The sequence below is a fragment of the Nuphar pumila genome, chromosome 15 (genome assembly GCF_984573655.1).
Source record: "Nuphar pumila chromosome 15, dmNupPumi1.hap1.1, whole genome shotgun sequence".
Taxonomy (NCBI): Eukaryota; Viridiplantae; Streptophyta; class Magnoliopsida; order Nymphaeales; family Nymphaeaceae; genus Nuphar; species Nuphar pumila.
This window is the reverse complement of record NC_143263.1, coordinates 87,197,618-87,211,817: the sequence shown is the minus strand read 5'-3', so window position 1 is coordinate 87,211,817 and position 14,200 is coordinate 87,197,618. Positions and strand designations below refer to the sequence as shown.

The window sequence follows — 14,200 nt, the reverse complement described above, 5'->3', positions numbered from 1 at the left end:
TACAGACCAATTAATATCAGAACTTAAAGAATATATTTTTAAATAGTTGTAGATGATTGAGACTTACACTAGAAATGTTTCAAATAATAGCTCTTTGCATATGTTACACTTGCTAGAATAGATTACAATTGTACTTGTTGTTTTAATGTAATAAACTGCTTATCTCATGAATGTCCTGCTTTGTTTTAGTCTACTTTATCTATTCGTGCATCTACTGATTTTTTATGAAATTGACCCATTTCATGGGCAGGTGATGAGTAGGACTTCACAAGCGGCCGATGGCGTGGTGCAACATGGTTTAAGATTTCTTTCTTTCTGCTGGCGTTTTGGCTCTGAGTTTTGGAGTTTTCTTTAGATTATTGGACTTTGGGAAAATGCTCATTCTGTAATAAACTACAGATTTTATTAATAACCTATTGTTTTATTTTCTTACTTCATTTAAGTAGTTGTTCATGTGAAAGGAATATTTTTTGCTAACGTGCCAAGGAATTTTTAACTTGTGTTCCTTTCTAATTGTCTTCCGTTGTCCATTTTAAAAGTGAACACTCTAAATCTTTGAAAGTTTTTTTGATAATGTTTTCGAAATCACAAGTTGAAATTTTGGGGCGTTACAACTTGGTATTTGAGCCAGATCAGAAAGAGGTGAATCTTGACCATTGAGCATCCCATCGCGCTGTAAGTCTTTGATATTTTATAGTTTGTTTAGACTAAATTATATTCTTGTTTCTATTCATAGTATAGCTCGAAAGATGAATTTGTTTGCTGGTTCTAGTGGTAGTCACGGTAGGGGCGCGTGTAGGTTGCGTGACCATTCTGTAAGAGGTTCGGGGCAGACAGGGGATGTTCGGGGCTGGTTACTGGGCTAACCGCCCTTCTCTACCCACCTTTACGGATGAGCAAGACTTCCCACTACCGGCCGCCTACCAAATACCCTTGGCAGCAACGTGGGCTGAGGTGTATGCTCGAGAAGGTGGATTCGCGCCTTCGCATGTTCTGGTGCGCCAGCAGGCATCACAAGAGTCATCGGGAGGTTATGTTCCCCCTGAGTTAGCAGAGGAGTGCGTTTTATGTGGAGAATCAGGGCACACCATGGATGCCTGCCTCCGCAAGGCCGAGCACGATGACAAGATCGCAATTTCGACTGCAGGCGAGCAACCACAACCTCCAGCAGAACCAGTGGACGGTGTATCACCCACATACACGCCTGTAATTGATTCGTCAAGTTATAGTCTTGGTTCACCGGAATATACTCCGGCGACGCCCCTCTACGGGCAGGAGACCTCTTACGAGGAACCACCTCCCTTCACCCCTAAGCGCAAATTCAAGCGCACAGGCAATAAAAGAGAATATCTTAGGCAATACTCTAGCGGTTCTTAAAGGGAGGTAGCACCTACCAAGTTTTGTTGGAGTCCGTGAACTCCTTTTATCATCACGGAACAGAACTTTTTGCTTGTTTACCGGCACTGCTGGATTCAAAATAAATGACGTTCGTAATAAAAACTTATATTTTGCCCTGTATGCTTATGTTTTGTTGTGCCTCTTCGGTATTTTTGACTCTTAACCTTGGTTGCTTTTAAAGGATGACAAAGAACTCAAGCAACAACATGACTGATGAGTTGCGCGAGCAGAGGGGATTCATGATGGATACCCTCAACTACTTGGCAGAGGCGATTCGAAGCCAGGGTCGCCCACAACAGGATTCAGGTTCCCTTATTGGGAATACACCAACCGCCACTTATGAGAAATTTTTGAAGCTTGACTCTCCTACCTTCTCTGGCAAAGTTGACCCTGACTTGGCGGAGAGTTGGGTCAAAGAGGTGGATCGAGTGTTTCAAGTGTTGTCCGTCCGTGATGATAAGAAGACGATGTTCGGGTCTTTTTGTCTGAAGGACGACGCTCGCGAATGGTGGGACACCACCTAGGAAGTGCAGTTCCAGGGTGCTGAGGTGATTCCTTGGGAGGCCTTTCAGAGGGCTTTCCTCGGAAAATACTTCCCTCTTCATGCGAGGGAAAAGAAGGTAGAATTTCTGGAGCTGTGTCAAGGCAACTTAAGTTTGAACGAGTATATCGCTAAATTTCAACGGTTGGAGCGCTACTGTCCCCACCTGTTCGAGGATGATCATGAGCGGGTTGGGAAGTTCATTCGTGGATTGAAGGACTCAGGCATAGGGTTCTCACCAGTATGCCCGTGACTTTTTCTGCGACGGTAGCAGCAACCACCCTACTGAACAAGGATTATGAGCGTTCAAAGAGTGTACATGCGAAAAAGCCACCAGCGACAAGTGGTGATCAGAAGAAGACCCATTCCGACGGCCCAAGGCAGCGACCACCACTTTCTGTGAAGACCGAGGGAGGGAAGAAACAGTTCCCTCAGGCAAAGCGCTAACGACAGTAGGGCCATCCACCGCCCAGGCAGCCATCTGGAGATAGCTGCCCCAAGTGCAAGAGGCCTCACGTAGGACAATCTTGTCCACGGGACACAGGCGGATGCCTGTACTGTGGCAAGATGAGTCACTTCATACGTGACTGTCGAAAAAAAGCAGTAGATGACCTCAAGCGAACCGACAACGTATCTCAACCTCCTCGACCACCTCATCATCAGTAGCAACGAGTACAACCAAGCAGTGTCAAGGAGTCGGGTCGAGTTTATGCAGCTACGGTCGAACAATTGACCAAAGGGAATCTCGTTCAAGGTACCATTCTTATTGCTGGTCAAGCAACTTTTGCATTCTTTGATTGTGGTGCCACATACTCGTTTGTTTCAGAAAAAATTGTAGAACAATTGCATATAACTTTAAAACCACTTGACAATGCGTTAGACGTGTATAACCCTATTGGGAAGAACACAGTTTGCACCACTTATATACCTGAGATGGACATAGTTGTAGCAGAGCGACACTTGCCTGCTTGTGCCATCCTGCTTGAGATGACAAAATTTGACGTCATCCTAGGCATGTATTGGTTGCACAAGTATCATGTCAAGATATTTTGCCGTGATGGCAAGATCGTTTTATCACCTCCAGGCTCTTCGAGAGTAGAATTCAGAATTTCCAGACCTGTGCAAGCAAGTTGGATGATCTCGGTGCTAAAGGCGCAGAACTACTTACGGAAGGGATGCACTGCCTTTCTGGTTAGTGTCATCCGATCGGATCCGATGCCTATCCCCATCAGTGAGCTGGATGTTGTTCGCGATTATCCCAACGTATTTTCTAAAGAGCTATCGGGATTTCCGCCGTCTCGTGAGGTAGAATTCAATATTGAATTGCTACCAGGTACAACGCCAATCTCTAAAGCACCTTACAAGATGGCGCCAACTGATCTTGAGGAGCTCAAGAAGCTGTTGCAAGAGTTGTTGGATCATGGATTTATTCACCCCAGCGTATCTCCTTGGGGAGCTCTTGTGCTTTTCGTGAAGAAGAACGTGACCTTGCGATTGTGCATCGACTATCGAATGCCTAACCCGGCCACGATAAAAAACAAGTACCCACTGCCGCGTATCGAAGACTTGTTCGATCAATTACAAAAGGCTAAAGTTTTCTCGAAAATTGACCTTAGATCTGGATACCATCAACTCAGAATTAGGAATAATAATATTCTTAAGACGGCCTTTCGGACGAGATACGAACATTATGAATTCGCGGTCATGCCGTTCGGACTGACCAATGCCCCTGCAGCTTTCATGGACTTAATGAATAAGGTGTTCAAGCCATTTTTTGGACACCTTCGTGATCGTGTTCATCGACGACATCTTGGTGTACTCAGAAAGTCGAGAACAACATCGGGAACACCTAATCATCGTGTTGGAGACCCTGCGAAAAGAACGTTTGTATGCCAAGTTCTCTAAATGTGAATTTTGGCTCAAAAAAGTTATGTTTTTGGGACACGTTATTTCTAAGGAAGGAGTGTCCGCGGACACTGCAAAGGTTGAGGCTGTACTCAGTTGGCAGCAACCGAAGAACGCACATGATATCAAGAGTTTTCTTGGATTAGCTGGTTACTACAGAAGATTCATTCAGGATTTTTCTAAAATTGCGTTACCCCTGACGAAGTTGCTGAAGAAAGATGTTAGATTCTTATGGGACGAGAAGTGCGAGGCGAGTTTTCAGTTAATGAAGGAGCGACTTACCAGTGCTCCTATTTTGACCTTAGCTTCTGGTAAAGGCGGATTCGTGATTTATACTGATGCTTCTGGGTCAGGCTTATGGGCCGTGCTGATGCAGAATGAGAAAGTGATCGCTTATGCCTCTCGGCAACTTAAAATTCACGAGAAGAATTACCCAACTCATGATTTAGAGTTAGCCGCGGTTGTGTTCACACTAAAGATATGGCGACACTATTTGTATGGGGAGCAGTTCGAGGCATTCACCGATCATAAGAGCCTTAAGTATCTATTTTCACAGAAGAAACTGAACATGAGGCTCTGACGTTGGCTAGATTTCCTCAAAGATTACGACTTCACCCTCTCCTACCACCCAGGAAAGGCGAATGTCGTGGCTGACGCCCTTAGTCGCAAAGCACCTGAAGTTTCGATTAATGCCTTATTTGCTGGATGGAGGTTGGTCGAAGACCTAGCCTCTTGGGAACCTTTCGCAATCACTCAAGGTTCAATCGATTTATCCCATCTTGTTGCTCAACCTGAGCTATTAGCTAGGATCATCAATGGGCAGAAGACGGATGCACGCTACGAGAAGTTGAAGGCTCAAGCGATACTGGTAGATACACCTTTTCGTCTGAAGGAGGATGGAAGTATATGGCTGAAGGAGCACCTTTGGGTTCCTGATGACCCGGTCTTACGAGACGAAATTCTTGTAGAAGCCCACAAGTTTAGATATACCATTCACCCTGGTGGCACAAAGATGTTCAAGGACCTACAACAGAGTTATTGGTGGAACAGAATGAAACAAGACGTGATGAGTATGTCTTGAAGTATTTGACGTGCCATCAGATCAAGATCGAACACTAGAGACTTGGTGGGGTCATGCAGCAGATAGAGATCCCTTTATGGAAGTGGGAGGATATCACCATGGACTTCATAGTGGGTCTACCGAGGACACAATTTGGGTGATTGTCGATAGACTCATCAAGTCTGCTCACTTTCTACATATCCGTCTTAACCAATCATTAGATAGTCTCACTGATCTCTATGTTAGAGAGATTGTGAGACTGCATGGTGTTTCAGTCTCGATTATCTCCGATCGTGATCCTAGATTCACTTCGAGGTTTTGGGGACAATTTTAGCTGGCTTTGGGCATAAAGTTGAAGTTCAGTACTGGGTTTCACCTTCAGACTAACGGGCAATCAGAACGTACGATTCAGACCTTGGAAGACATGCTTCGAGCTTGTATGATGGACTGAAAGGGAGAGTGGGATTCTCACGTCAGTTTGGCGGAATTCGCGTATAACAACAACTATCATGTGAGTATCGGGATGATTTCTTATGAAGCTTTGTACGGGAGGCCTTGCCGATCACTTGTCTACTGGGATGAAGTCGGTGAACGAAGGCTGGAGGCACCCATAGTTCTACAACACTATACTCAACAAGTGCAAATGATTCGGGAATGACTTCGTACTGCTCAGAGTCGGCAGAAAAGCTATGCAGATAGACGCCGACGAGAGCTTACCTTCACAATTGGTGAAATGGTTTTTGTTAAGGTATCTCCGACGAAGAACGTATTTCGGTTCGGAAAAAAGGGAAAGCTAAGTCCTAGATACGTCGAACCATTCGAAATCCTGGAGCGGATTGGAGAAGCAGCTTATCGCGTGGCGTTACCTCTTCAGTACGCTTAGATCCATAATGTTTTTCACGTATCCATGTTGAGGAAGTACGTTCACGATCTATCGCACATCATTCATTATGATGATGTGGACATTAGAGGAGACTTGATATTCGAATAAAGACCAGTGGAGATCGTCGTGACCAAGTGCTAAGATCAAAGACCATTTCCTTTGTAAAGGTTTGGTGACAACATCATGGAATTGACGAATGTATTTGGGAACCTGAGAACGATATCAGGAAAAAATATCCTGACCTGTATTTTGATTCTTGAATTATATAAATATTTCGCGGACGAAATTCTTTTAAGAGGGGTAGGATGTAAAACCCACGGTTAAAAAAAAAATCATTATCGGACTCGGGCCGGGTCCGGACCCGACCCGGGCCTGTCCTCGTTCGGGTTAAAAAAAAAACCGACACAGGAGAAAGGGTTTTGAGAAAACCCTTTCCCCTGTACACCGCAACCACCCGCGCCGCTCCATTTCCCCTCTCCTCGACTGGATAAGGGGAACCCCTTGAGGGTTTCCCCGATTTTCGCCTCCCTCGAGCTCTTTAAGAGCATCGCAGGAGGGCAAGGGGAGGTACACCTCCCTCTCGAGCCTCCTCCTCCTCGTACCGACGCCCCTACGAACCTCGAGCCTCCTCTTGCATCTGTATATCTTGTTTTCAAAACATGTGGTAGAACATTGAAATCTAAACTATCCATTCAAGGGTCCATATCATGAGGTGGTAGGAGGAACCCGTTAGTATATGTATAGGATTGTGTGATTTAGCAAATTGTATGGAGGTTTGGCTGCTGGTGCAGTGAAGAAATTGACCTGTTGAGTGTCATTTGACAAAGTATGCCTTCACATGTTTCTAGTATCTAACAGTTGATAGCTCCAGGGTTTTAAAACTAGTGAGCTTCTAGATCATGGTAGGCTGGTATGGACCTGTGAGTTGCGCCATCGATATGCAATTTGTCAATTTAATCTAAGAGAACGAAAAATACCCAAGGCAGAGCTTCATTTGCATGCTTTGGATTTTGTAGACTTTTTTTCAAGTAGAAAAATGAACACAACAAAGAGTCCATGTTGTGCTGCATATGAGCCGGGCCTGGTCTGTTTGGGCTCGGTTCATTGACCAGAACATGTGTTCAAGCTTGGCCTGAGATCATGCAAGGCATGCGACTTACCTGTTGGGGTAAGACTTTTTTTTCACTATTGGTGGGAAAAAAACTGTACATATCCATAGTTTCTCCCTTACATGACCATAAGAGCCTAGATCGGGCTAAGTGAGACTATTCAAGTTCGATTAGCTGATCAAGCTTGGCTCGTTTATTTGTACTGAGCTTGAGTCCTTGTTCAAGCTCGGCTTATTTTATTTAGTTGGACAAGTTGTGCTGAGCTTAAAAGGGTTGAGCCCGAGCTAGCTCCACTTGTTGTGCAGCCTTACATGGACTGTTTGTTGTAGACTTGAGTTAGTCTAGTATTCTACAGTACTGTGTAAAGTGGATTAGAAGCTTCAATCACTCACATACTCTAATGAAGTAAGTGAACTATCTGATTTTTCTGAAAGCACAAGGATTCAAGATACAACGGATGTTATCCGTGCACCAATGCGTCTTCCAATTCGAAAAATGTAATGATTGAAAAGCTTGTGGAAACTAGCTTTATTTTATTACATCTATATAATTTTCCCCATTTTCTCATGTATCAGGCCTGACACATTGGACCCTGCACTACTGCGTCCTGGACAACTTGATCGCAAAGTTGAATTTGGTCTACCTGATCTGGAAAGTCGGACCCAAATTTTCAAGATCCACACCAGAACTATGAATTGCGAGAGGGAGATCCAGTTTGAGCTTTTTGCTCGTCTGTGTCCCAACTCTACTGGTATGGGATGTATTATAATAGTTCTCTTGTTTGTGTGTGTGGTGTGTGTTAAAATATGTTGTACATATATATATTTATATATATAGATCACGACACATACACATATATATATTAATTATATATATGTCTATGTGTCTATCTACATATATAAATATATATATATATATTTATATCTTTTGTAAATAGACCCATATAGGGGTAAAACAGTCTTTTTACTTCTTATCGCATATTGTAATTTTTCTCCTTTTCTTTTATTTCCTTTTTTCTTTCTTTTTTTATTTTTCTTTATTCTTTTTCTTTTCCACCTTGGAATGGGCCCCACCTAGGAGGACGTTGGAGCATCCAACGATCATATTTATGACCGTTGGAAGGGCTCCAACGTCCCTCTAGGAGCCCTTCCAAGGCCTCCTCTTTTGTCTATAAATAAAGGGGTTTCTCCCCATTGTAAAGTATGCTTCTTTGAAGCCTTTTGAGTGGAATATATATTTTTCCTCTTCTTTTGAGTGCCTTACCACTTTAAGTGGTTGTGTTGTTCTTTTGCCCATTAGTGGCTATTTGTGTATGTGCGTGCTCTCTTGTTTTGCTCTTGGAGACTTCATCCGGCACTTCATTACATGGTATCAGAGCCTTGGTTGATAAAGCTTCATCGGATCTTCTTTTGACAAGTAATATCCTTCTCTTTCGTGCATTTATATTCCTCTTCTACAAATGGCCAACAAAGATGCAAAAATCGACCTCTCATTCAAATTGGATGGGACCAATTATCGCATGTGGGCGGCCGCTATGGAAAACAATCTCAAAGGTAAAAGACTTTGGGGTTATGTATGTGGAACCATTCCGGAACCACAATTGAAGTTGACTAAGTTTGAAGCTAATGAGGAAAAAGCTTTGAACGAAGAGGAAAAAGAGAAGGCTATTCTTGATTACTCTTCTAAATTAGAAGATTGGGAAAGTGAGCATGCTAAAATTTTAGCATGGTTCATGAACAATGTTGAATTAAAGATTTGTGCAAATCTCGCCAAATTCAAGAAGGCTAATGAAGCTTGGTTCTTTATGAAAGGCATGTACACTCAAAGAGACCTTGCTAGGCATTTCTTTCTACAAGAAAAGGTAAGAGCTACCAAACAAGGTGATATGAGTATTAGGGACTACTATAGTGCCCTATCTTCTTTATGGGATGAACTTGTCCTTCTCGAACCCCAATGGGAAGGTAGTGCTATTGCTATGAGGCAAGAGCAAATGGAAAAAGAAAGATTTTTCCAATTTATTCATGGGCTTCGCCCCGAATTTGAGCAACTTAGAGGATCCCTTCTCCATAGGGCCTCTACTCCTCTAAGTGATATTTTGGCTGACTTATGTCAAGAAGAGACTCGTTTGGCATTAAAACGAGATGTTGATGAAGTTCATGCCGTATCTAGACCCGGCAACAATGTAAGGCCATACAAACCACCTCATTTTTTCAAAAATAATGGTGGTGGAGGAAGGAAAATCATTTGCCATAATTGTAATGAACCGGGCCATATTCGTCCGGATTGCCCAAGATTTAAAAAGAAGGTGGCCTCCGTTGGTGAAGCTCCTCCAAATGAAGACTCAAAGAAAGATGGTGACATAAAAGAGTCTCTTGCTCATCTTACCGAAACTCTTCAACAATTCATGAAGATGAGCTCCTCTCAGTTTTCCTCTACACCATCCACTTCCGGCGTCGCTATCTCCTCCTTCCCAGGTATGACCTCTTGGATTCTTGATTCGGGTGCCTCCTTTCATATGACTCCGAATGCATCACTCTTATCAAAAACAAGTCTCAACAAATTTAAATCTTTTGTCTCCACTGCCGATGGAACATCCTTGGATGTTGAAGGCATTGAGAATCTTGAGAAAACTTATAATGAAAACAAAGAATTTTTTGTTCCCAAAATTCGAATTATTCCAAAACTTAATTTAAATCTATTTTCCGTTTCCCAAATTACCGATTTTGAATGTAATGTCACTTTTTCACCTACCTATTGCTATGTGCAGGATCTCCGGTCCGGGAAGCGGATTGGGCAAGGCCATAGAAGAGGAGATCTTTATTATATGGAATTTTTGTCATTGCCAACCAAATCATTTTGTAATCATGTTCAATCCAAAGATATTGAGACTTGGCATAAAAGACTTGGACATCCTAGTGTTTCTAAATTGTATCTCTTTCCTTTTTTGGAAAATTTTTGTAATACAAATACATTCACATGAAATGATTGTATCCTTGGAAAAATTCATTCGCTTCCGTATTCTCATAGTAATTTTGTGTCAAAAATACCTTTTGAACTTGTGCATTCCGATGTATGGGGACCGGCACCCGTTCTGTCCAAGGGAGGCTACTCCTACTATGTTAGTTTTGTTGATGACTTTACTAGATATACATGGGTATACATTATTAAAAACAAATCCGATGTCTTTAATAATTTTAAAGAATTTCATATTCTTATTCAAAACCAATTTCAAAACAATATAGCTATATTTAGATCCGACTCTGGAGGAGAATACATGTCTAAAGATTTTCAAAATTATTTCAAAACAAATGGAATTTTACATCAACGATCTTGTCCTAAAACCCCACAACAAAATGGTCTTGCGGAAAGAAAACATAGACATTTAATTGAAACTACAAGAACACTTCTTGTTTCTAAAAATGTTCCTAAAAACTTTTGGGCCGAAGCTCTTCTTACCGCAACATATTTAATCAATCGTATGCCCTCTGCTTCATTAAAAAATGTATCACCTTTTGAAAAATTATTCAAAATTACTCCAGATTTTAATAGATTAAGGATATTCGGATGTAAATGTTTTGTGCTTGTTCAAGGACAAGATAAACTATCACCTAAAGCTATTGAATGTGCATTCATTGGATATGGTGAAAATAAAAAAGGTTATAGATGCTATGACACTCAAAATAATAAACTCTATATATCAAGAAATGTAAACTTTCTTGAAGAACAAAATGGATTTGATGTTCACACATCTACAGAAAACCTTGACTATTCCTTCCTATTTGATCTTGCTCCTAGAATTGAAACACCAGATGCAAGTACTTGCGATAATACTTGTGATGGCATCTCCCATCATAATGATATACTCCAACATGGTAATGATTCTCAAGTTGAGAATCTTAATGAAATGAATGTATATACCCGGCGGTCAGGAATTGAACATCAACCTGCTCTTGAAAGATATTCTCAAGATCTCTCATTAGAAGAACCTATTAATGCACCTAGGAGATCTTCTCGTAATAGTAGACCTCCACAAAAATTTGTATCTTATGAATCTTTCTCACCTAATTATAGGGCTTGTCTCATGTTAATTCATTCATATCATGAGCCTACTTCCTTTAAAGAAGCTAAAGATCATCCACATTGGATTGAAGCAATGAAAGTTGAATTAGAGGCTCTTAACAAAGCTTAAACTTGGAGTATTATTCCCCAACCATTAGGAAAAAAGGCAATTGGGTGTAGATGGGTATATAAAGTTAAAACCAAGTGTGATGGATCTCTTGAGAGATACAAAGCTCGTTTGGTTGCAAAAGGCTATGCTCAAGAATATGGAATTGATTATGAGGAAACCTTTGCTCCCGTAGCTAGGATGACTAGTGTGCGAACTTTAATTGCCTTAGCCTCCATTAAACAATGGCCTATATATCAACTTGACGTTAAAAATGCTTTTTTAAATGGAAATTTATATGAAGAAGTGCTTATGGATCCTCCGCCAGGTCTTGAAATTGGTAAAGGAAATATTCTAAAGTTAAATAAAGCTCTCTATGGTCTTAAACAAGCACCTAAAGCTTGGTATGATCTTTTTAGCAAAGTAGTTCTTGATAATGGTTTCTCCTCATGTTATACTGATACTGCTTTGTTTGTTAAAAATTCTAATGATCACATTACAATTTTGTTATTATATGTTGATGACATGATTATCACAGGTAATGATAAGAGAGGTATTAACCTTATTAAGAATATTCTCAAAGAAAATTTTGATATGTCTGATCTTGGTTATCTAAGATATTTTTTAGGTATTGAAGTTGCATACTCTCCCAAAGGGTATGTCCTCTCTCAGATGAAGCTTGCCTCCGACATTATTGACAGGTCTGGACTGACTGATGACAAGAAGGTGGAGACGCCAGAAATAATCAATGCCAAGATGAGAGCCAGTGATGGCACTCCTTTAGCTGATCCCACACCTTATCGTCAATTGATTGGGTCGCTCACATACTTATCCATCACTAGGCCCGATATTTCTCATGCAGTTCATAGTGCAAGTCAATTTCAGACTGCTCCCTCCACCATTCACATGGCTGCTGTCATGAGAATTATCAGATATTTGAAAGGCACCATAACAAAAGGATTATTCTTACCCTCTTCTTCACCTCTTACTTTACTTGCTTATACTGACTCTGATTGGGGTGGTAACCCCGATGATCGTATTTCTACCACAGGGTATTGTGTGTTTCTTGGAGAGTCACTTATCTCTTGGAGGTGTAAGAAGCAACAGAAAGTTTCACTCTCTTCTACTGAAGCAGAGTATCGTGCGATGGCCACTATCACCACAGATATCGTATGGTTAAGAAGTTTGCTTAAAGATATGGGAGTCTCATTCTCAACTCCCTCAAAGCTGTGCTGCGACAACAAAAGCTCTATCTACATTGCCAGCAATCACACCTTTCATGAAAGAACAAAGCACATTGAGATGGATTGCCATTATGTTCGTGATGAGTTCCTACGAGGCACCATTCAATTGCCTTATGTTCCAACCGAGTACCAGTTGGCGGACTTCTTCACCAAAGCTTTGCCATCGCCTCGTTTCTTCTTTCTCCTTAGCAAACTCTCGGTGATCTCACCGTGTGTTTGAGGGGGGGTGTTAAAATATGTTGTACATATATATATTTATATATATAGATCACGACACATACACATATATATATTAATTATATATATGTCTATGTGTCTATCTACATATATAAATATATATATATTTATATCTTTTGCAAATAGACCCATATAGGGGTAAAACAGTCTTTTTACTTCTTATCGCATATTGTAATTTTTCTCCTTTTCTTTTATTTCCTTTTTTCTTTCTTTTTTTATTTTTCTTTATTCTTTTTCTTTTCCACCTTGGAATGGGCCCCACCTAGGACGTTGGAGCATCCAACGGTCATATTTATGACCGTTGGAAGGGCTCCAACGTCCCTCTAGGAGCCCTTCCAAGGCCTCCTCTTTTGTCTATAAATAAAGGGGTTTCTCCCCATTGTAAAGTATGCTTCTTTGAAGCCTTTTGAGTGGAATATATATTTTTCCTCTTCTTTTGGGTGCCTTACCACTTTAAGTGGTTGTGTTGTTCTTTTGCCCATTAGTGGCTATTTGTGTATGTGCGTGCTCTCTTGTTTTGCTCTTGGAGACTTCATCCGGCACTTCATTACAGTGTGCTCTCACTCTCTCTCACTAGAGATTTGCCTCTAGTGAAAAATTAAAAATACTGAAGTTCCCGATTTTCACGCCTAATTTCGGAGGACTTTTGATGTTTAGAACGTTGTTAGTGTGCGGTGCGACCGATTCTAAGTTAGAAATAGTATGCATCATTCCACTCAGAAAGTTTTTGGAGTAGAGCTTACATTGCAGAAATCTTCATAAGCCCCCTATGCACCCTATTCCTTCGTCTACAAAAAACGTGCAAAAACTTTCTTGTAAATAATATCAAAGTTTTCATAGTGCTCATATCAAAATTCTCATGCTAGCGTATTTGACTTTAATTTATTTTCTTTCAGGAGCTGATATACGAAGCGTCTGCACGGAGGCTGGCATGTTTGCCATCAGAGCACGTAGGAAGACGGTTACTGAGAAGGATTTTCTTGATGCCGTAAATAAGGTAATCAAAGGTTGCCAGAAGTTCAGCGCAACACCCAAGTATATGGTGTACAATTAGTCCCTAATTTCCATCACCAGGCAGGAGCATCAGATGACGAAATGGCCAGACTTTCTGATGACCTTGAGCTCGATGGTTCCAAGCTTCTGAATTGTGTAAGCTGGGTTTCTGGTCGTATCTCATGCTCTTGGTTACAAAGTAAACGAACAAAAGCTTTTAATATTTTCTTCCCTTTTTCAGTGAATTCTTTTTTATTGTTGATGTTCTGCTGTTCTGATGATGCTCTTGCAAATTGGTCTAGTGATGCATATAATTTAACAGAAAACCCCAGTTTGCACAAGAAATGATTGCAGATTTAGAGTATGATTGCAAATTCCCACTTCACTTTCAATTTTATTCACATACCAACACAAGAAATGATTGCAGATTGCATAATCAACTACTGGAGATTTGGGATCGACCTGTCCACCCAACCTAGATTGCATAAGTGCGTGCGGAGATCACCTATGCTGCAATTGGTTTATGATCGATTCGGAGATGTCTTATTCAGAACTGGGTCGATTTGTTCTGAGTTCTCCTTTTTAATTTTTGATTAGTAAATTTTAAATTTTTTTGGTTTAAGAAAACTGAATCAGATTAGTAATCAGATCCAGATTTGGTTTTA

General features: G+C 41.0%; 1 protein-coding gene across 1 annotated transcript in view; it reads left to right on the top strand.

Moving 5' to 3' along the window:
* Nucleotides 1-13,846, top strand: part of LOC149815895 (26S proteasome regulatory subunit 7-like) — a 30,855-nt gene extending 17,009 nt beyond the window's left edge. The window contains exon 6 of the mRNA XM_089989424.1: nt 13,439-13,846. Within this exon, the coding sequence (XP_089845550.1) occupies nt 13,439-13,445 (7 nt within the window). The 3' untranslated portion in view covers nt 13,446-13,846. The remainder of the gene's footprint in view (nt 1-13,438) is intronic.
* The last annotated feature ends 354 nt before the right edge of the window (nt 13,847-14,200 follow it).